Below are 21,784 nucleotides of genomic sequence, written 5' to 3' on the forward strand. Positions count from 1 at the left end.
CTGCTAACGGTAGACTTGGAGGCCACCTGGTCCAGGCACCTGCTCAATGCAGAAAATCCAGAGAGAGAACACCTAAGAAACAGCCATCTATCCTGCTCCCATTAACTGGTCTCATTACTGAACTCTTTTTATTCTTAGGTTTTCCTAATGTTTAGCTTCTGTTATCCAATCCCAGTGGAGCTAGTTCTGCCCCTTGAGGCAGCAGGGAACAAGTCTATGCAGTCTTCCATGGGACAGCCTTTTGGGCATTTGAAGCATACTACCCTGCTCCTCTCCGCCTTTTCTTCAGGCTCTGCAAACCAGTCCCTTTAATCCATGGGCACTGTGATACTTTTGCAGTCCTCCATTGGCTCCCCTGTCATGAGCTAGTGAGAGGGTTGAAAGGTACAAAGAACCAAGAGAGGATTGTGGGGAAAGCACTGCTCTTTCTCACTTCCTCTTTCGGCTCTCTTTGCTTTTGAAGCGTTGGATTAACTTTATAGGATCCAGCTTTTACCCAGATTCCATGGGAAGCCAGAGTGTGTGTGCACTATGCCTCTCAGGAGGTAGGGGTGCTGATCTGGGGAGAAGAGTAAGAAATGATCAGAGGGGGTGGCACCCACAGCATTCGCTCAAAAATCCAAATCTGCCATGGGTATGGAAAGGAAGCTACCTCTTCTTTCCTCATAGGACTAGTTTTCCTTGTGCTCATTGGGATTTGCTCAAGACCACCTAGTCAACTTCACAGTTGAACCAGGATATCTGAACCTAGATATTGTCACATACAAACCCAGCCACGGGAACAAAGGATTGCACAGACATCATCCTGTCATGTTCCCACAGCCCTCTGGAGCTCACCTGTGTTGAAGCCACGTCCCAGTGCTGGCCATGGTTTATGGTTCTTCCAGAGATTCCCTAGGTACCAGTCACTTTGGTTTTCCACCAGCCCAATCACCTGTTTGTCTAGATTAAGAGATAAGAAAATGAGGCCAAAGGCAGCTAACAGACTTTGCTTGTCAACAAGATCAGTACTCTGCAACTCACTCACTAAGGATCATCCCTGCTGTATAATTTTCAAAGGAGCAGAGTAAATGGAAAGACCACCGAGTAAGAAAAGAAACCCTTTCAGTATCTAGGGCCACCAGAGCTGTCCTATACCATGCCTCTGGAGAGGTGCTCAAAGATGGTCAACGGCTGGGGCAGGGATCTTGTGGCCCTCCAAATGTTGCTGGACTATAACTCTCATTATCCTTGAGCATCTAGTCATGCTGGCTGGGGCTGATGATGAGAGAGTTGGAGTCCTCAAAGCATCTTGGAGGGTCACAGATTCTCTGTCCCTGGTCTAAAGGATCCCTATTCCCCCAGTGGTCATCACTTACCCGAGAACTTCCCAAAGATGGCCCACAGTTCAGCAATGTCAGTAGCAAAGGTGATGTCTGTGTCCAGGACAATGACCTTGGAGAGATCAGAGGGGAGAGCCTTTGTGAGCGTCAATTTCATCAGCCCATAGATTCCAGAGTAGTGCTTGTTGGGGATCCAAGAGATGTCCGGCTGCAAAAAAAAAAAAGGAGGGGGGGAGGGAAACATTTCAGAAAAAGAGAATAGGCAGGCCAGCATCAGCATCACATGTCTGGTCTATAGCCAAGAAGCCTAAAATTGCTCTTGTTTCTAAGGCTTGAGCAACGAGACAATACTGAAAATGAGACCATGACTCTAAACTAGTCTGTATGTCTTTGGTGAGATTTAGAAGCGCTTCACACAAACACAGTGATGTAGGAATACTTTCAACTGCACAGATGGTCCTTCCACATGGCACTCCTGTTTTGGAGGGCAGTGGAGACAAAGCTTGCACACAAATGGAAACCTCCATGGAAATGCAATTCCAGGCAGCCTCCATGTCCCTTGCCATACCTATGAAACAGGCCTGCAAGTCTGTAAGAAGGTATCTGGGGACTAGCGAACTTCATCAACCTGGTCATTATTAACATTTTCTAATGGGTTATTCTACTGATATTTTTGTGTTTTTATATTGTAAACCGCCCTGTGGATCTTTGGATGAAGGGTGGTATAGAAATTTAAATAATAATATAGTGCGGCAAGACTTCAAAGGCATCTATGGACTCCCAATTCTGCTCTAGATTTCATGGCCCCTGAGTAAGAGACCTGCAATTCCCCCCCCTAAAAATTCCCACCCCATCTTCAGTGAAAGCACATGGTCTGTTCAACCACAACCCACTTTCCTGTGGGGGGGGGGATGGAGTGTGAATCATAGCACTAAGCTTGGTTGGGTGAACCTTACCTGTCTAGATAGTTTTGGATGCCAAACATATATCTGGGCACTGCCAATTGTTTTAGACATGGCAGGAAAATGCATGTTCTCCCACCCCAGATCTAATTTCACCTTTCTTCATCCAATTCAGCCAGAAACAATGGAGAGTGACTTTCTGATTCACAGCAGAATAAATAAGGCAATTCCATTGTCTAAAATCTAAGAGCTTTAATCCCAAAACAATTGAATCAAAGAGTACAAATGCATACTCCTGGAATCTGGCTACTTTCAAATTTCAAAAACAAATAAATTAGGTTTCTATCCCTTCCTATTTTATTATGGACAACAACTTGCACATAAAGTTTTGGCAACAGCGAGAGGAGACTGTCTGGCACAGTGCCCACTGTTCATTAGGAATACTTATGTGGCCTTAGAAAACTCCAGGTGCTGCTTCAGGGCTCGCTGCCTTAATCTTTCTGCCCTTCTGTCACTTTGCTGAAATATTAGCATTCTTGGACATCAGAATCATGAAAGTGCATCATATAATCATTTCAATTGCAGATTTTGGCTTCTGTTCCATTGCAAAGTTCTAGGTGACCTTAAGGATGATTCATGACCTTTTGGATCTATTCACAAGCTTGGATCCAGCCACTATCCACCAGGGGGCTCAATTCCAAGGAAAAATGTGTTTAAGTATATTGTATTTATTGTTTCTTAATTATGTTATTTAAAATAGTATTATTCTTTTAGTAGTAGTAGCATTGTTTCATTTTTAATTTGGAATTTGTATTTTATGCTTACGTGAACACACACAAAAGCACACACACAAACACACTTCTCCCACCTCCCCAAATATGTAAACCACTTAGAGACTCCTGCTGAAATGAGAAGGTTAACTTTATATATTTCTAAATCATTCAGATCCTGTCAACAGGTCTTCCCACTCTACAAACGAAATGACAGTAGTAGCAGATGAGAGCACAGAAAACAATGGAAAGGGTTTGCGTCTCTCATCTCCAAGCAAGCCATTCCTACGGCAGGGACTTCCCTACAGGGCTGCTCACTTCATGGGAAGAGGGCGTGGAGAGGGAAGGGAAGAGAGGGAGAGGGAACAAATGGAGAAAGAGAACGAGCCTGGCTTGATCTCCCTTGCCTTCAGGTCATCAGCATTGTAGAAGCTAACATGAACAGAGGGCACCATCCAGGACTGGAACAACATCTGCAGGATCTTTTGGGCCACAGAGTCAGTGATGAGATGGAAGTGAAGAGGGTTCTTCCTGCCAAGGAAGGAAAAAGTTAATGCTTGCAATAGTTGAAAGCAAGATACGAAATACATCCAGCTCCCTCATTTTGCGCCCCCCCCATGCAGCAGCTGATGCCTTGCTATGCCACATACAGAACCCTGGCAGCTGCATGTAAGTGAAAAAGGATGGGGTCAGAGGACCCTAACTAGTCTTCACTTGTTCTCTTTTCCCCCAGCACATCCAGAACTGCAGCTTGGAAGCAAAAGCGCAGAAAGGCATCCTATTTTAACCCCGTGTTCAAGTCCTGGGAAACTCAGAAGCCTCCGCTACCTGCTCAAAAGAAGAGCAGGCTTCCCCACCCCCTCCAAGGTTACCTGTGGAAGAGGATGGATTTCACCAGGGTAACGACATCCCGACTTGCATTGTATCCAGCACAGACAATTGCAACATGGAGAAGCTGTCCAGAAACACAAAGATGCCATCAGGCCTGGCCCCCCAACCACAATTCACTGCAAGAGATCCTCTCCCCCCTTCCCCTTCAAGTGGAGCTTTCAGAAGCCGCTTCCCACAATACATGCAGAATCCACCTGTCCTGCCAGGGCCCTTTCTTCTTCACCCAAGTCAGTAAAAAAGGGTGCGCAGAGAGTTCACTTTTCTCAGAGCAAAATGGATAATACAAAACGTTGATGCAAAACCAAGCAGAGTTAGAAATGGACATAGAAACCAGGCTCAAGTGAGGACTGCCTCCTTGCCCTCAGGGGATTATCATACCAACACGTATCTTAGGGTCCAGAAAAGTATTACATTGCAAAATAAATATCACGCTACCTACAGCAGGAAGCGGCAAGAGTGGGAATTATATGCTACACCTATTATCTTAGGGCAAGGGCAGCCAACGTCACAGCCTCCAGAGGTTGGGAACTACACCTCCCACCACTCCCAACCATTCTAAGCTGGCTGGGGATGATGGGATATGTAGTCCAAAACCTCTGGAGGGCACCATGTGGGCTACCCCCATCTCAGGGAACAGAACAGGTTGAGGAGCCTGAACAACAACACGCCTCTTGCTGTGCCACCCTTCCACAGTTTTGCCATAACTATTTGCCTGCAAGGTGCCTTGGCAGCCAGTTGGGACGTCGCCTTTACCTCGCACTTCTGAACCATTCTCTGCTTGAGGCAGCCGGTGCTGTTGTCCCTTCCATCCTGGTCCTCTATGAACTGCGCTCCCTGCTGGCTGCTGTCCGTCCCATCCACAGCCTCGTCCTGCATCTGAGACTGGCTGAGTTGCAGCCTCAACAGCTGGTTTTCCTCTTCCACTTTCTGTACTTGGGACACCAAGGCCTCGTGGTTAAGGTATCGGCTTGACTGTTCCCCAAAGCAAGGCGGGAGCAGGAAGGAGCATCCATCTATAGAGGGGATCCCCACCCCCCAGGAAAAGGAAACATAAATAGGGGAGTGGTGAGAGGAGGAGGATGCATAGTCACTGAGCCTTTTGCACATACTTCAATGAAACAAGAGGGACAAGTGGGAAGAAGGATGAGAGCGGGAACAAATATTCTATGCAGGTTTCTTGAATTCATATAGCAAGGTTGCAAAGTTCCAGCACTATAAAATATTCCCCCTATCTCTTTGCATAGTCTACAATTTCCCTTTTTAGATTCAATTATATTTATTCCACCGGCTATCATTCTCTGCAGTCAAATGGACTTAATATTATTTTAAGACTATTCAATATGAAGCTGACTGCTGCTCCTCAAGCGGGTGAATGTGAATCTGAACACTCAAGAGTTAATGTACAGTATCACCCCACACCATGAATGAGATGGGCAAGAAAGAAGACAGTGGCATAACAGGAAGGGGCATAGCTCTGCCTCTAGTTTCTCCATTCATAACTTTGCAGCCAGAGAGTAGTACTGTGTCAATGCAACCTAAGAAAACAATATTCTGAAAACCCAGCACTCATTCTCTCTGTAATGTATTTTCTGGAGAGATCTGCCACTGACATCAGCAAGGGAGGGGGAAGGAGGCAACACCCTCAAGCCCTCTCCAGTGAAGACTCTCTAACAGCCATAAAGGCAAATGCCAGGGAGAAGAACCACACGACAGATGGGGCCCCAGCACTCCTAAGGTGAACATTATTACCAGCCCCAAGCCTGGATTGATTCAAGGAGGGCATGCTCAGAATACTGGCCCTCTGAAGAGAGAGGTCCCCAGGTGCAAGGGAAAAGGGTCTGTTTGTAAGTTCTAATGTAGAAGATCCAAAGGTTTACAAGCTGCCTTGAATGCTGAGAAGCTGGGAACTAAATATACTATTTGGTGATGGTTTTTACATTTCCCAAATTGGAAATCTGGCCCATTCTTCGTCATATATGAGAGGGATCAGTTCCTATGTGTTTGGGCTATGAGAAAATCACATACATCCAAGCAAGGCAATGGAACCATCCTTCTGTCACCTTAATGTCTGGCGGTGGTGGACTCTCTTTCATGAAAGGCTTTTAAGCAGAGGTTGGGTGGCCATCTGTCGGGGATTCTTTAGCTGTAATTCCTGCATTGCAGGGAGTTGGACTACATGACCCTTGGGGTTTCTTCCAACTCTACAATTCTAGGAAAGCTTTCCTAGTCCTATTACGCAGGAGGAAACAGAGGCCACCCTTTGCCCAAAGGTCTCAAAGTGAGTTGGCAGTATAGTTGCAATTCCACTCTGGAGTCCCAACTCCCACCCACGTGTACAGCTGCCGCAGGGCAAATCTGTGGCACATGCTTTCATCACACCGCCATCCTTGCCCTCACTCACACTCCAGATTACCCATAAAGAGGTAGAGCCATGAGATGAGGAAGACCAGGGTCACTGTGGCAAGCAGCAGCTTCAGCTTCCCACGCCAGGGGCACAGCATGATGGTGGCAAAGGTCATGTGGGCAGGCCTAGCCGCACCGGAGCCAGCATCCTACACCCTGCAAGGGAAGAACAAAAGAGTGAACCAAAAATGGTAACCAGCGGAATTGATCCTCAAAATGGAAATGGAGGACTTTGCTAGACTTGGCTTTCCAGAACCAGCAACAGCAGCAGCAAGCAGCTGAAACATCTGCCCCCAACTTTGGGTAAAATGGGCTTTGTTCTGATGTGAGTCCACAGCCTATTCATTTTGCACCAGCACAGTCTCCTGACTTGAGGTCAACAGCCACATCCTCCTCTCCCATGAAGCCTACCCAGTAGCGGGGGCCTCATTCATTCTCCAAAATGGCCAAGGGTGTCTTGAAACATGCTGGAACTGCAAAAGGTGTCACCAGGACTTCTAATAGCTGACGATCACATCTGAGGAAGCCAAGGAGTCCTCTCTGAGTCCCACCAGCCAGGATTTGGAAAAGCAAGAAGGATCCTACTCTTTCAACTCCCTTGGCTTAGCAGTAGATAATTTCCCAGTAGGAACTTGCCAAACAAAAGTCCTTGAACTCTCAGCTGTGTGCTTCATTCCACCCTAATCAGCACCAGAGTCATCCAAGCTGAACCCAGTTCTAGAAACACATGGCAAAGGGTAACATGAAGGTCCCTTGTTTTAACATATACTGCTGAAAATGATGCACACAGAGAAGACTTAACCCCCACGGAGGAGATGTGCCGTGCACATCTTCAAGAAAAGCCCCTGATATCAAGAGGTCCTCCAAACTCACAGCCCTTGCCACTTACCCAGCACTCCTTTGTTCAGCAGAGGCAATTCACTAATACAGTGGTACCTCGGGTTACATACACTTCAGGTTACACACTCTGCTAACCCAGAAATAGTGCTTCAGGTTAAGAACTTGGCTTCAGGATAAGAACAGAAATCGTGCTCCGGCGGTGCGGCAACAGCAGGAGGCCCCATTAGCTAAAGTGGTGCTTCAGGTTAAGAACAGTTTCAGGTTAAGAACGGACCTCCAGAATGAATTAAGTACTTAACCCGAGGTACCACTTTACTTTCTTCCAAGGAGAAACTTGCAGCCCAGAGTATGAACAATAGCCAGTGCAGGTCACTGGAAACAGTGTTTGGTTTGGAGATAAGGTAGATGTATGTTGTTGCTCAGCCATGAAACTCACCGAGTGGCCTCTCGTAAAACATTATCTCTCAAACTACCTCAATTTATGGAATTTTTGTGGGGACAAGAATTCCAAAGCACTTTATTATGCTGAAAAGGGCTACAGAAGCGATAAAATTAATACCTACATTGCTGTTTAACAGCTTGACCAGAGCAACTAAACCCTGGTCTGATGAAAGACAGATTTGTCCGTGTGTGCATGGCTCAAACCCTGTTTTCAAAGTTAGGGCCCGGCTCTGCAGTGAATTAAAATAAAATAAAATTTCTGCAAAAACGCATAGAACAACTTCCTCAGAGTTAAAAACAGAGAGCAGGGCAGGAAGATTAGGAGCTGGGACTTTCCAGATAAGAAGATATAAATTGAGGTTCAAAGCAAAGACAGAAAACTGAGAAATGACTACTCTTATGCAAGAAAGGAGATTCCGACTAAACATAAGGAAGAGCTTTGTGATGGGAAGAGCTGTTCGACAGTGGAACGAACTTCCTCAGAAGGTGGTGGACTCTCCTTCCTCTGAGGTTTCTACGCAGAGGAAGGATGGCTATCTGATCCTCAGGGTCACTTCCAACTCTACAATCCTATGGTTCTGTGCAACGGGCTTCTCTCATGTCATCAGATTTTGGGCACCTCCTGGTGGTCAGGGGTCAGATGCATATTTTCCATTCACAAGTTCTCTGCAGTACAAAACAGGCAAGACAGACACTCCCGCTTGGGCTGGTCATTTGCTTGGCAACAGGACTGACTGGGCAGGCACAAAGCTGTGCAACCTACATGCGTGACTCTGAACAATGAGCTTAACAGTGTACCAGAGAATAGGCACTTCTCTTTCCCCTGGATACCTTCCATGGTCCCAAAGTTTTACTCTGCAGCATCAAAATGAGAGCACAGAAGAATGGCAATGTGGAGATGCTATCGGAACTGTGATGCAAACCAAGAGAAAGGAACTCAAAATCAAGAGTGCAAAGAAGTTGTTCTGTGCCTTCCTGCCTGAATCAGTAGCGGAGAGAAAGGCAACAGTGGTGGTGCATAAATGGCTGGACCACCACAAACCAACGCCAGGTTGCTTATGCTTCAGGTGCGCCCTAGTGTGCAGTCCTGCAGTCTTCACTGTGCCCCAGGTTGGTTGTATGGGTGCTGATGCATAACTGAGCTGCTGACATCTGAACCTCACGGCTGACACAGAACTTGGTGTTCTGGCGGCAGGAGCGATATCAGTGTTGAGTCAGAGCGCACTGCGCTGTTCCCAGTTTGAGAGCGCTCCTGCCACTTCCTGCCACCTTAGTGCTTCAGACAATGCGCATGCACACACATACACAGCCTTTGATGCTGGCAATGCAATTGCAAATGTTCCAGAATCAGCAGCTCCCTTCAGTGATGTGAGGCAAGCTGTGTGTATACCTCGGCTGTTCTATTTGGCAGTCTGCAGAGTCAGCTATATGGAAGCCACATTTAAGTTTATTTCCATTTACTACCACATTCAAGTTTTCTAAAACAAACACAACAGGTATTAAAATCCAACAGAATGAAGGGAATGTCAGACAAGATGGGGAAAGGCAAGAGGAAATGATTGAAGGAGGGGGGACACACAAAGCAAGCAGGGCCTTTTAGCTTCAAAGTTTCATCTCTGCCATGTGATTTTATACTGCCTTCACTTATTTTTGTTGCTAATATGTATATGCTGTTATTTTATGAATTTTAGCTGGGGGGGTTTTAAATTCCTTGACCATGTAAGCCATACTGAAAAGCAGCAGGATGTAAATATCTAAATAAATAATATTTTAATGGAAGAGGAAAAACAGGTAACCTGTGGCCCTCCAGATGATGTTCAATTCCCATCATTCCCAGCTCGAATGGCCACAAGTAAGAGATGATGGGGAGTTGTAGTCCAGCAACAACTGGAGGAACAGGGTTAGCTACCCTTGCATTAAGGAATGGGAGACAGACAGTTTTAACCCAAGAGGCACAATTAATTCTCTCCTGCATAAGCCTCACTGAAATGAGACCATATCAGTGGAGAGAGTGAAAGAAAACATCCTGGCTGCTGCTTCCCCATCTTTACCCATGGAATTTGGGCCTTTGGCCCCCAGGCACCAACATGTCTTAGGGAAGCCCTGATCTGATATAGTCCCTGGCAAAGCTGTCTTGCAGATCTCACGTTAAGTGGGCCCATCAGTAAAAACCATCAGACGATGAACAGATGCTGCTCTTGGGCTGCACCTTTTAATTGGCAGAGCATCGGAAAAAATTAGCTGGCCAACAGAAACCAATTTTAAATCTATGAACATTTTAAACAAGTGGGACTGTGAGTTAAGGGAATAGAACTTTGGGGCAATGTTGGCGTGCCATTCATTTGGCTAATGTGTAACTAGCTTTACACACACACACACACACACACACACACACACACCTTACACTTAACTTCACTATCTCATTAATGAACCTAGATTTGGCTTTGGGTAATACGCCTATTTATTTAATTTATATTTAATTTCTTACATGTATACCTCACTTTTCTTCTATTATGGAACCCAAGGCAGCATACATGCAGTCTGGCAGGAGGGACCCATCCAGGCACTGAGCAGAATCAGGCTTGTTTAACTTCAGCAAGGTTGTGGGCTCATATGCCTTCAGACCATACCTTGGGTCAACAGACAGATGATCAATCAACTAATAATTATTTTAATTTGGTGAACAACCCAACCGTGAGCAAAGCCCCTAGATTTAAATGGGTAAATGCTGTGGAATTAGTAGTTTCCAGTCATCAGGAAATGGGTACATGTACAGAGCTGTCAGAAATCTCCAAAAAGAACGGTAACATAGAAATTCCATTATCTAGACTTGGAGGCATCTTTCCCCATGCCCATAAGTGGCTGAATCCAGTCTCTTTCTCCAGTGACTGGCAAGCATTAAAGGGAAGCAAGAGTTTCTCATGTGATTTTTTTCCAGCTTAGCATCCTGCTGTTCACAAAGCTAATCCTTAAGCCCTCCAGTCTCCAATGCGCCTGCTGCATTCCTCAGAGACCCATGAGGCAATTACCAACCAGACAGAGGCTCCATTTAGGTTGAAGGGTCACTGGCTAAACCAAGTGGAAAACGCATTCATGACTGTTCCCTGATCTTCCTCATTTCCCTGCTCACCGGAGTGCAAAGGCATCAACATCTGTACCTTCCCATTAACACCGTGTGTCTAAAACAAACAAACAAAACACCCTAGCCCAGACAGTCTCTCATGGGTTCCATGTCTTACTTGCATATATGTAAAATGCAAGAAGACCAGACAGCCTTTGCCATTTGCCTGTTATGGAAGAGAGTGAGACAACACAGGCAACAAGGCACAAATTAGTTATTTATTTATTCATTTATTTTGCAAAGGAACAGGGAAAGCACCTGCTATAATCAGTGCATTAAGGGGAGGAGAAGACATTGCTGTGTGTTTGCCTCCTTAAAACTTTTACAGAACCAACTCCAAGCACCACAGATCTGTTACCCAGCATTGCTTCAAAGGGTGGGTGGGGGAGCCCAGATTTTGTTGTAAAGAACATAAGCCTTGGACTGATATGTGGAGAGAAGAAGAGAGGGTGCATGGGTGGAGTCTACCATATTCACAAACAACAATTCCCACAGCCTAACATGCTATTGTGGTGCATATTCTTTGAGGGCCCCTATTTGAACAGAACTGTAGGGTTTATTTTCTATTATACAAGTCGTGCAACTGGGTTTGTGGACCAGGTTATGATTTCCTAGCACTTCACTCCCCGCGCATAGCCCTCATTAGCAGCAGCCTCTAGGAACAAGGTGGCCATATCAAAGGCAGCTGCATTCACACTGTGATCTGGAAAAGCTTGTGCTTCCTTGAAAAGGGCTCCTCAGCAAGAAGATCGGGAAAGAAAGACAGGATTTCCCATCACAGACAATCTTTTGCTGTAACGTACATCTGTAGTGATGTGAAAGCCCTGAATATAGGAAGTTTACAAACCACCATTCTAAGGTTGAGTTTAAAACCCAGTCACTCCCATCTTGCCCTGCATTCTCCCTGTTTTGTCGCTCTTTTTGATTTTATTATGTTTATATCCCACCTTTCTTCCGTCCAGGCACTGCCCAGAGCCAGACCTCTTTAGCTTCAGCCAAGTGGTGGTCTCATGCGGTGCCTTGGGGCCATATCCTGTGGACTATGCAACTTCCATGGCAAGGACATTGGAGACAGGAACCCCACTCCTAAGCTGTACTATACAAGACGGTTACCTGCCCCCAACTCTTGGGACGGGGCTGACTTCCGTTTCAAAGTTCTAAAAGAGGTTTTTAGAAAAGTAAGAGCAGTTAATTATAAAGCGGGTGACTCTTGGTGGGGAAGGGTGTCTCTCTTGGGGAAAAGGGTTTTGCCTTTTATAAAATAACAGTTGAGATTCTGCCTGCAAGTGAGCTTTCCAGTGGTATTTGACTGTGTAAACACAACCACATACTATCAGCGATAACTATGCTAAAGCAAGGGGAGTTATGCTACAAGCTGAAGGAATGCAACGTGTGTGAATAACTCCCAATTTTATTCAGGCTGCAAACTCCAAGGGATCAGGTTGAACTTTTGTAGCCTCATTAGTTTGCTCAGTAAGCTGTGGATTCCAAGGCAAATGAGAAGAGCTTCCCATATCTCCACTTCATGCTACAAAGCTTAATCTCTCACTGCCGGGAGATGCATATTGTTAGTGGTTAGGTATCCAAAATGCCAGATTCCCAGGATGTGTATGGACATGCTGGCGAGGCCCCTCTGTCAGGTTCTAATCCCATAACTTTGTTCCAGGAGAAAGGCAATGCCCCATAGCTTGATCACTGCCCCACAACCTCACATCCTAGATAAGAACAGTGAAAAGCATTCACATATAGTGGTACCTCATGTTACAGACGCTTCAGGTTACAGATGCTTCCGGTTACAGACTCCGCTAACCCAGAAATAGTACCTCGGGTTAAGAACTTTGTTTCAGCATGAGAACAGAAATTGTGCTCTGGCGGCGCGGCGGCAGCAGGAGGCCCCATTAGCTAAAGTGGTGCTTCAGGTTAAGAACAGTTTCAGGTTAAGAACGGACCTCCGGAAGGAATTAAGTTCTTAACCCAAGGTACTACTGTATTGCCTTTCCACCCCCATACACTGGAATCTCCCGCAAAAGGGCTGCCTTTCTCAAGAAGCCTATTAGTGTGCACGTCAGAGGAACATTACTGGTGCATGCATCCACTCACTTTGCTGAACACCGTGCAGATTCACGTTGTTTTTATTTATAACACATGTCCACAAAAGGAAGGCAAATGGTCATGTAAACATTTAGGAAAAAGAGTTGCAAAAAGGCCATAAAGCCACTTGTGTGCTAATATTAATTATTCATATAGCTCCTGGGCAAGTGACAGAATAATGACTCCATGCCTGAGATTTGCATTAACAACAGCTGGAGGTTGTGCAGGAACCTTTCTTTAGTCATAGGACTAAAAAAAAAAAGGCCTGGATTACTAGTCAGTCATCCATTCAGAGCTCTTGTGCCTATTGATGTACAGAACTTTTGATGAGTCTTTAGAGTTGGAGGAGGGAAGAGCAGGTGTGTAAGGTCTGTAGGCAAAGGAACTGCTCTCCATACCCTTTGTAAGGATTGCTCAATGAAAGGGACATGCAGCGTTGCTGTTCAGACAAATAATGAAGCCCATCACACAGCAGGGCGTTGATTCACTGTGACACAACTGCAACCCCTTCCTATGGTGGACCCCCGCAGTGCCCAGTTGCAGAGGCCCCCAACCCCTCACACATCCTAGAAACAAGACAAGCAACTTTGAGGAGCCTTTTAAGTGAGGCTGCCTGGATATAGGTCAGGTGCACTGAGCTGGGGTAGAAGCTCTAGAAAGCAGCAAGTGCCAGCATGACACCCAGTTTCATAATCCCTTCTCCTGCTGACATCATCATTGCTGGAGGGCACACCAACTGCTGAAACCCTGCTTTCTTGATCTTTCCAATAATACCACTGTGCCAGCTAGATGCAATAGAAATATCTGTGTCAGGAGAAGACTCACGGGTTGTGCACCCTTCACCATGTCTATGCAGCTCTCGGCCTAGAGGAAGGGGGATGAAAGAAAGCGATAGTTTGGGGGAAGGATATAAGGTACAAGGAAAATAAGAGAAGAAATTACAGAAGATAGGTAATATATATATTCACTGGAGAGGCATGTAGAGGAAAGGAAAACAAAAGTAAAAGCTTTCATCAGCAAATGGGGAGGACATTACAATACTTCCAGAACCAATGTTTGTACTTAGCTTGAGAAAAGTGAAGTGGTGGGACACCTCTGCCACAAGGTAAAAGCTCAAGCAAAGAACTTTCAAATATGGCTTACATCTCAGTAGAAAACGATGCCAGTAATTGCCAGCGGATTAAGCCAAACTCTGCCTCCACCTGGCACCATGACTGGTTCTGCCCACCCTCCCTGCACCACCATTTTGTAGCTGGTGGGCCTCGGTAATTTTCAGCCGTCTCAAGTGGGCTTTAGAGTTGGAAAGTTTGAGGACTGACCTCTGTTCTAGGAGACGCTGCCTTACACCAAACGGCTACAGGATTATACAAAACTGGCTAATTATGAAGACGACTGGAAGATATTCCTAATTCTTAGGAAAGGCTATTGTAGATCAGTAGCAGATCACACACTTTGCATGTAACCCCTTCCCTGTCCATTCAATCATTTGAACCACCAGCTCAGGTTGATACAGCGCAGAGGCAGCGCCGATTAATATGGGCACCCCTGAACAGAGGCACCAATGGCCAGTCTTCCATGAACCACCCTTCGCGGTTATGCACACAAGTCCCAATATCAAGTTTTATTTATTAAAAGCACGTTACCTAGCTATTGAGCGGAAACAGCGCCTTAGATGTTACCAATAACAAGGCAACCCCTGCCCGTTCTAATCTAAAAGATGTGACACAATTGGGGGGGGGTTGAGGTTGGGAAGAGGCAAGCAACGTCTGGCAGCAGCCAAGTTACAAAGTTCTTCCGATCAGCTTGAATGAGAAAGGGAGGGAAAGGAGGCGCCAGACAGCTGGTCTCTTTGAGGTAACCAAACATTAAGAGGTTCCCAGGAGGTGTACAGCCCTGCTGGTGGGTCCCTTTTTTGTTCAGCCCTGTTCGAAACCCGCCACACACGCACACACACCCATTCACAAAAGGGGTTTAGGAAAAGAGCGAAGACCTAACCTGCGCCGCCCACCTTCCGCCGCGGCTTGTGAGTGAGCGGGTCGCCAGAGCCGCGCGGGCGCGACGTGCCCTTCACGGGCCAGTAAACTGAGCTGCTGGGAAAGAGGAACAAGTGAGCTATCGGGGCAACGAATGTCGCTGCTGGGGCGGCTTCATGCTAGAGAGATTAAGGGAGTTTCAAGGGTCCTGGAAACCAGCTCAATAAAGAGCGCACTTTCACTGGATGCTGGGATGCGATGCGGGGCGGGGGGGGGGGCGAGTGTGTGGCTGCGGGTAGAATTCTGCACACCTCCGTAACTGCGCAAGCACACCGCCCCCACCCCAAACAACCCCACCGCGGTGCCGTGCGCTCTGCGCCCCGGGGCAATGCCTTCCGCAACCCTGATTACGCGCGAGGTAACAAGCAAGGACGCAGCGCGATCTCTCGCCGACGGGGAAGCTGGTGGGAGGCGCCACCGGTGTTGCTTCACAGGGACCTCCGAGCCTCTGCATCTGGCCCGACGGTCCTCTCCCCTCCTCCACTTTCCTTCCCACCTGCTGCAGGCGCTCCCAGCAAGTCCAGGTGTCCTTACCTGGCTCTTGTCCTCCGTCCGCCGCCTCCCCCCGGCCCTGAGCTTTACGCGCAGCCCACAGACAGCAGCGCCCTTTTCTACGCTTCCTCTGCCCTCTTTTCCTTGCTTGCACACGCCTCCCTTTGGGATCAGTCACTTTCCTCTCCCCTCTTTTGTTAATTCCCGGAGCCGGGGCCTCCCCTCCCCTCCCCGGAAGGCGAAGAACAAAAGGAAAGCCCACAAAAGAAAAAGAAAAAAGGTTACATTAACTTTCTGCTCAGCCATCGCAAAGTCGCCCAGGGCAAAGGGGAAGCCGCCTGCTCCGCCTCCCCTCGCCCCCCCCCCTACCTTGACTCAGCCGAGCTGCCCCTTCCTCCCCTCCGGTAAGTTGAGGCAAGAAAAAACTCGCATCGCCACCGGAGGGCTCGAGAAAAGCGCCGCCACTGCTAGAAGTGCCAAAAATAAAGTAAACACAGAGGGTCACCGCTGCCCACGTGAGAAGCGGCGCGGCGTCCCGGGAGCTCCGAGAAAAGAGCCTGGGCTGGGAGGAGGAGGAGGAGGAGGCGAGCGAAAGTGGCGGCAATTAACTCCGCAGGCGCCGGGACTGACCCCAACTCAGGACGCCTGGCAGCAGCAGCAGGGTCGAACCCGGATGTGGGAATCCTGCTGCTTGCGGGGGGAGGGGTGGGAAGCCCCCGGGACCTGAATCCGACAGTCAGCCGAGCCTGACCTGAGAACCCAACTCTCGGGTTAGTTCGTCCTATAAAGAATTAACACGGCGGGTCCCTGCCCTCGAATGACATGCTCGCTGCACTGCTTGAATGGCACCTGCTCATGCCCATCTAGTTTCCTCTTACTGTTTTTATAACACGCACTCGTGCATGTTTACACAGAGGTAAGTCCCGCTGCATTCAATGGGGCTTACTTCCCTGTAAGGGAACTAGGAATAAATCTCACTGGGATCAAGCCTTTGCTGTTGTTTTGTAACCCAGACCCTTGTTTTGTCGTGTCCTACTCTTCGTTGACCCCATGGACCAGAGCACGCCAGGCAACTTTTGAGGAAAGATAGCTTGGAGTGAGCTTTATCTTTTTTAATAAAGAAAGACGGAACTCTTGTATCGCGGGTTTCCCACAAGCATCTAGTTAGCCACTATGAGAACCAGATGCTGGACTAAGCTGGGCCACCGGCTCTTATGTTCTTACTATGCGCCAAGATCTATGGCCGTGCAAAGAGAGAGATGCATCGAGTGTGCCTGTTTGCTCGCAGGCGAGGTTGGAGAGGCTTCTCCAAAAATAATCAGCTCCGGTCACCATTTTTCTGTCCTGCTTGAAAATAAAAGCGTCCGGGGGATTCATCAAAGCCCCATCCACCCGAAAAGGTCTCGAAGAAACAGGAGCGGCTAAAGATGGAAGCGCGTTCTTCTTATCTAGGAGCCTCCGGCCGAGAGACTCGGAGGCAACGCGCGCCGTGCCGAGGACCTGGAAGGAGCCCGGGCGACGAGCCTGCAGGAATGCCAACTATGCGGAGGCTGCCTGTACCTGCAGCTGCTCCCTTGCTGGTGGCCCCCAGGCCCGCACGGGGAGGAAGAGAGAGAGAGAGATTCTCCTCCAGCATCCGCGAAGAAACGAGCAGCGCCCGAGAAAAACCATACCTGGGGCGGAGAGGGAAACCAGCTTCACCGCCTCCCTTCACGCCCCGGTACAAGCAAGTGCAGACCCGCCTGCACTCGCGGGCCGTCTGGGCCTTCGTACCAGCGAGACGCAGAGATGTCTGCCCCCAGGCTACCATTTATTTCCATTACAAAACTGCAACGGCAACGAAGCTCTCGGGGAGTTTTTCCAGCTAGTTTGCAGACCCACCTTTTACGGCTCTAAAGGGAGGTGGGGTGTTCATTGTACAAAGAAACTAATAACTCCTTTCCAGTTGTCACATTCCCAACAAACATGCATAGAAGAAGGGTGCAGGTCTGGCCCTAGCCGAGGGTGTGAACAGTCAGAGGGAAGATATTACAAGCGGTAAAATGTATCTTCTAGTCAAACAGTTTTTGTATGTTGTGGGTAGAGGGGGGAGAAGACGGACAAAGTTTCTTTTGTGGAATGCATGACTTCTACAGTACAGGCCATTTCTGAGTTTCCCCTCTCCAAGAAATGCAGCAAGAGGAGAGGGTGGAGAATGCTTTTAGGGAAAGGTCATTAAACGTGCAGCTCTGCTGGAGCCACACATTAGAGATCCGAAGACACCCGTAAGCGTGTGCGTGCGTGCGCGCGCGCGCACACACACACACACGCATAGTAATATGGTTTACACATGCATCCATAGGCACATAATTTAGTGCAGTAGTTGCAGAATCATGAATATGACTGACAGACGAAAACCCCTTGGCCAACTTTTTTAGGTCACAGAAATGTGCTCTCCCATGTATACTTGCAAAGTGAAGCAAAGCACCACATATGCATGCGCACACAGAGCTTTTGCACATTAACAAGTACTTTTGCTCCTATCCATTACCACCACGTTTTGGAATGTTGCTGTCTATGTCAGGGCCTGTGCTAAGTTAACTCAAAGGCAGAAACAACCCTTAGGAAATGTAAGACAAGACCTTTCTGTGACAGGTTAGATTTTTTACTTCCCCTATGATCCTCTCTTGTGCCAGACAAAATAGTAGGCTGGCATAAATCACACAAGGAAGAGGGAAATCAAGGGACCAGAGGTCTCCCAACTCCTGCACCTTCAGTTCTAAGGAATCCTTTTGTCCCAAGAGAAAATCCTTCTCAAACGTCACCATATTAATTGGCTCCTTTTGTTATTCCTGGCTGGAATCTATCCTTCCTCAGCAGCTTCTTGCTTGCACTGGGCAAACATTGGCAGCAACAGGATGAGGAGCTTCCCAATAATGGCATTCTTTGTTACCAACTTACTATTAGAAGGATGTAGATGAAACTGTTCACAGCATGTGACTGTTTTTGCTGCCCTACAGCCAACAGCCCCTCACTTCACTTCATGGGCTCTTTATAGCATGCAGCCACAAAAAGGCAGGTAGCCTTAAAAAAACCACCTCAAATCTCTATTTGTTATTGATATTATGCTACTTAGGTGGGGGGTGGGTGCGTGTGTGCGTGTGTACACACAGAAACACACACCCCACAGATCAGTTTTGGAGCATTTTTTTTTCCATATTCTGAAAGTGTTTTGTTCATCCACACCAAATTACAGAGCCAGACATGTCTTGGGAGGCTGCCTTTTGCTCTTCCCTGTTCAATACTATACAAAGTGAACGCTTATTGGAAAACTGAGGCATTGAAATCACGCAGCAGCACAACACCATCCAGAAAACCTTCCCTATAAACAAACAGGATCAGGGCACATATCTCATGCCTAAATTCACACCACTGCAAGTACCAAAAATTGAAGTAGTCCATCAATTGGGGGAGGGCCAGAATTTGCTTTTACAGTTCAAGTCTATTGCGCTAAGGCGAAGAATACAAGATGAGCCCTGCAGGAGCAGAGCAAAGGCCTATCTAGTCCAGCATTCTGTTGTCATAGTGGTCAACCAATGCCTGTGGGACTGCTCCGGCGGGAAGGTAAACGGTGTTTCCATGCGCTGCTCTGGTTTGCCAGAAGTGGCTTAGTCATGCTGGCCACATGACCCAGAAGCTGTACGCCGGCTCCCTCAGCCAATAAAGCAAGATGAGTGACGTAACCCCAGAGTCGTCCGCGACTGGACCTAATGGTCAGGGGTCCCTTTACCTTTTTAACGCTTGCAAGCAGGACATGAGAGTAATACTCCTCTCCCGCTCATGTTCCCCAAGAACTGGCAATCAGAGACATACTGCCTCTGACATTGGAGCTGATATATAGTCATTATGTCTGGTAACTACTGATAGCCTTATTCTCCATAAACAGCAGAGTAGTTAAAAGCAACACATTTTGACTAATTTTGACTCCTGTATTTTTTGTAAGCTTAAAATAGCAGGACGATTGCTACTGACATCTACAGGTGCCAGCTTCTCAACTAGAAGCAGTAGGTGGAGGCAGGCAGCCTACCAGTTCCCTTCACCTTCATCCCTCCAAGGCAAGGGAAGAAGGTTGGCCAAGTGAGTAACTAGTGGAAAAAACAGGGGGGGGGGAGGCACAGCAGCTGCTTTCTCTTTTAGAGCCTCCCTTAAAGAGACAGGCATAATTTCTGCTTGGAGCACCAAGCAACCTTAGCTTCTTAGACATATTTGCAGGGCACATGGAACGCTTAGACTACAGTCATGACATCTAGAAACCACTTATATTAAATAATCACATGTGAACCACACTGGATCTAAAGAAAAGTTGCCTAAGGAAAGGAGATGTAGACTTTAGCTTTTCAACAGGACGCTCCCATTTTTCTATACCTAGGCTTGCCCCCAACTCTGCTTGAAGGTCTATCATTTCCCTTCCCACATTCATCTTGGGACATCATGGCTGGCTGGGTTCCCATGCCATTTTACCTTGTGCTGCCTGGAGAGGATTGCAGTTCCTCCCATTAATTTGCAGCGCTGTAATGGGATACGTTCCACAAGGGCAGTTCCTTCTACTTCCGTACTCTTAGAGAATGAAAAGAACAACCAGTACTGAGATTTTGCAAGTCTACTTGGAACTTGCACCCCTGTCTCTAAAATGCTTTCGGTCATGTAGACCTCCTCAATAAATGACTCCTCCTACATTCAGCTTCTGTGCTTACTCACACCATAATCATTCTTTCTGCATTTGGGCGGGGAGGGGGGCAGGGGAAGAGCACCTAGAATATGTATGCTCATGACCTCAAATAGCTCAGAATATGCAGAGGCTAACTTTGTGCCTTGCAATTACGCAGCACACCAACAACATTCCAAAACGCCACTCCAGGTGGAAATTATGCACACATTTAGTGCTGTGGTTTGAAGGGCACAAACAATGGTTCATAACAACCAGAACTGGTGACTGCTCCCAAAAATATAATACTGGAAATCACCTTGGAATTTAACCTGCCCACAGAATCCCAAATTGTTAAAAGATATAACTGACATCATGATACGCGAGACAAAAGATGGATAACAGCCACAGTTGGCGTTCACATATTTGCAAATGGACTGGCATGAATACACAATGCCAGCTGCCTACCCAGTGTCCTCTTTAGGCGGAGTTATTTCTGGCACTGTAGTAACAGTAGCAATACACAAGTCTCCTGTCTGCCTAAGGAGAAGCAACCACACTAAAAATAGGGAAATCTCTATGATTGGGCATGAGGAAAGGTGGTTAAAGCTATCTGCATAGCTCTCCAGTACTTTGCTGGCCAAGACCATTGGCTGTTTCACCGACAGTGACAGATATGCACACTATATATAGGGGTAGGCACTGCAATCCTCTAAGTGAGCAGGGGAGAGGATTTGCAAAACCTGGGTCCTGCTAGACCAAGCGTGGCTTCCACGCCAGAAAACTGGAATAAAGAGCAGAAGTGCTTGGTAGAGACTGGGTTGCAGGAGGTGTGGTTTAAAATTTTAAGCTTCAAAATTCCTGATCCTGAACAGAGGTATGCACTCTTTATAGTAGCACCATGAGATCCACTCTCTCAACAGTATATTGAGAAAGAGGCGCAGGGGTTTTCTCCCTGCTCCCAATCAACTGGTATAAAATTTTTATGAAATAAATAAAAATAAATTGTGCTTGAGGGGATTAGGCCAGGATGGGAAACCTCAGGCTAGGAACCAAATGTGGCCCTCCAGGACTCCGTATCAGGCTACACTTGGCCCTCATGAAGTTATTGGGTGTTTCTGCCTGGCTAGAATTGTCATTGAACGCTGCTAATGCCTCTTATTTGCCTAGATGAAGGACAGAGCGTGTACGTAGACACTAGCCTACTGCACAAAGGTAACGTCTGCACATTTGTTTTGCCCACTTTTGCTCTGGCCCACCCACTATTGGCAGGTCGCCTTCAGAAGGCTGCCCAGGTAGCCCATAGCCTGAAAAAGGCTCCCCAGCTCTGGATTAGACAAGTTAATCCTACCATAAGAAACATCCCTGGAATCAGTGATAAAGAGATTCACAATGAAAATGCTTAGTACAGTAGTAGCTGAGACGAAGTTATACAACATCATATTTTAAATATGTGTCTGGAGAAGCAGAGTTGTATTTCTATTGCACCTCTATCCAAAAGAGATCTGTAACTCTGACAAAAGAGCCACTAATAATCACATTTCCTGCTAGAAGCAAGATATAGCAAAGTATCAGATGAAGAATTATCTTAGTGCACGGGACAAACAGTGACAAGTATTGCAACTGAGAATCTACAACCTTTTCTTAAAAGAACCCACTGAGTTCTGCAGTGTCTGGTTAGTTAGAAAGGAAGAGCAAATAGATTATAACAGGTTATGACATCGACCGATTAAAAATATATATATTTATTTTAATGTATTTAAAATAAAGTATTGCATTAATGAATTTCATTGT

The 21,784-nt window shown here is 47.0% G+C and overlaps 1 protein-coding gene across 9 annotated transcripts in view; it reads right to left on the reverse strand.

Moving 5' to 3' along the window:
- LARGE2 (LARGE xylosyl- and glucuronyltransferase 2) overlaps window positions 1–21,784 on the reverse strand; it is a 46,486-nt gene that overhangs the window by 7,421 nt on the left and 17,281 nt on the right. For 4 of the 9 annotated variants that reach the window (XM_082224726.1, XM_082224723.1, XM_082224719.1 and 1 more), the window contains 6 exons: window positions 6,287–6,444; window positions 4,639–4,898; window positions 3,867–3,949; window positions 3,402–3,525; window positions 1,359–1,530; window positions 838–942 (listed from right to left, as the gene is read on the reverse strand). In XM_082224726.1, coding sequence (XP_082080852.1) covers window positions 838–942; window positions 1,359–1,530; window positions 3,402–3,525; window positions 3,867–3,949; window positions 4,639–4,898; window positions 6,287–6,404 — 862 coding nt within the window. In that variant the 5' untranslated portion in view covers window positions 6,405–6,444. Of the gene's footprint in view, window positions 1–837; window positions 943–1,358; window positions 1,531–3,401; window positions 3,526–3,866; window positions 3,950–4,638; window positions 4,899–6,286; window positions 6,445–15,348; window positions 15,509–15,591; window positions 15,653–15,675; window positions 15,848–16,638; window positions 16,778–21,784 lie in introns of those variants that run through there. The other 5 variants (XM_082224725.1, XM_082224722.1, XM_082224724.1 and 2 more) reach the window with 5 other exon arrangements.

This window comes from Podarcis vaucheri (genome assembly GCF_965113315.1).
Source record: "Podarcis vaucheri genome assembly, chromosome: 1".
NCBI classification, from domain to species: Eukaryota; Metazoa; Chordata; class Lepidosauria; order Squamata; family Lacertidae; genus Podarcis; species Podarcis vaucheri.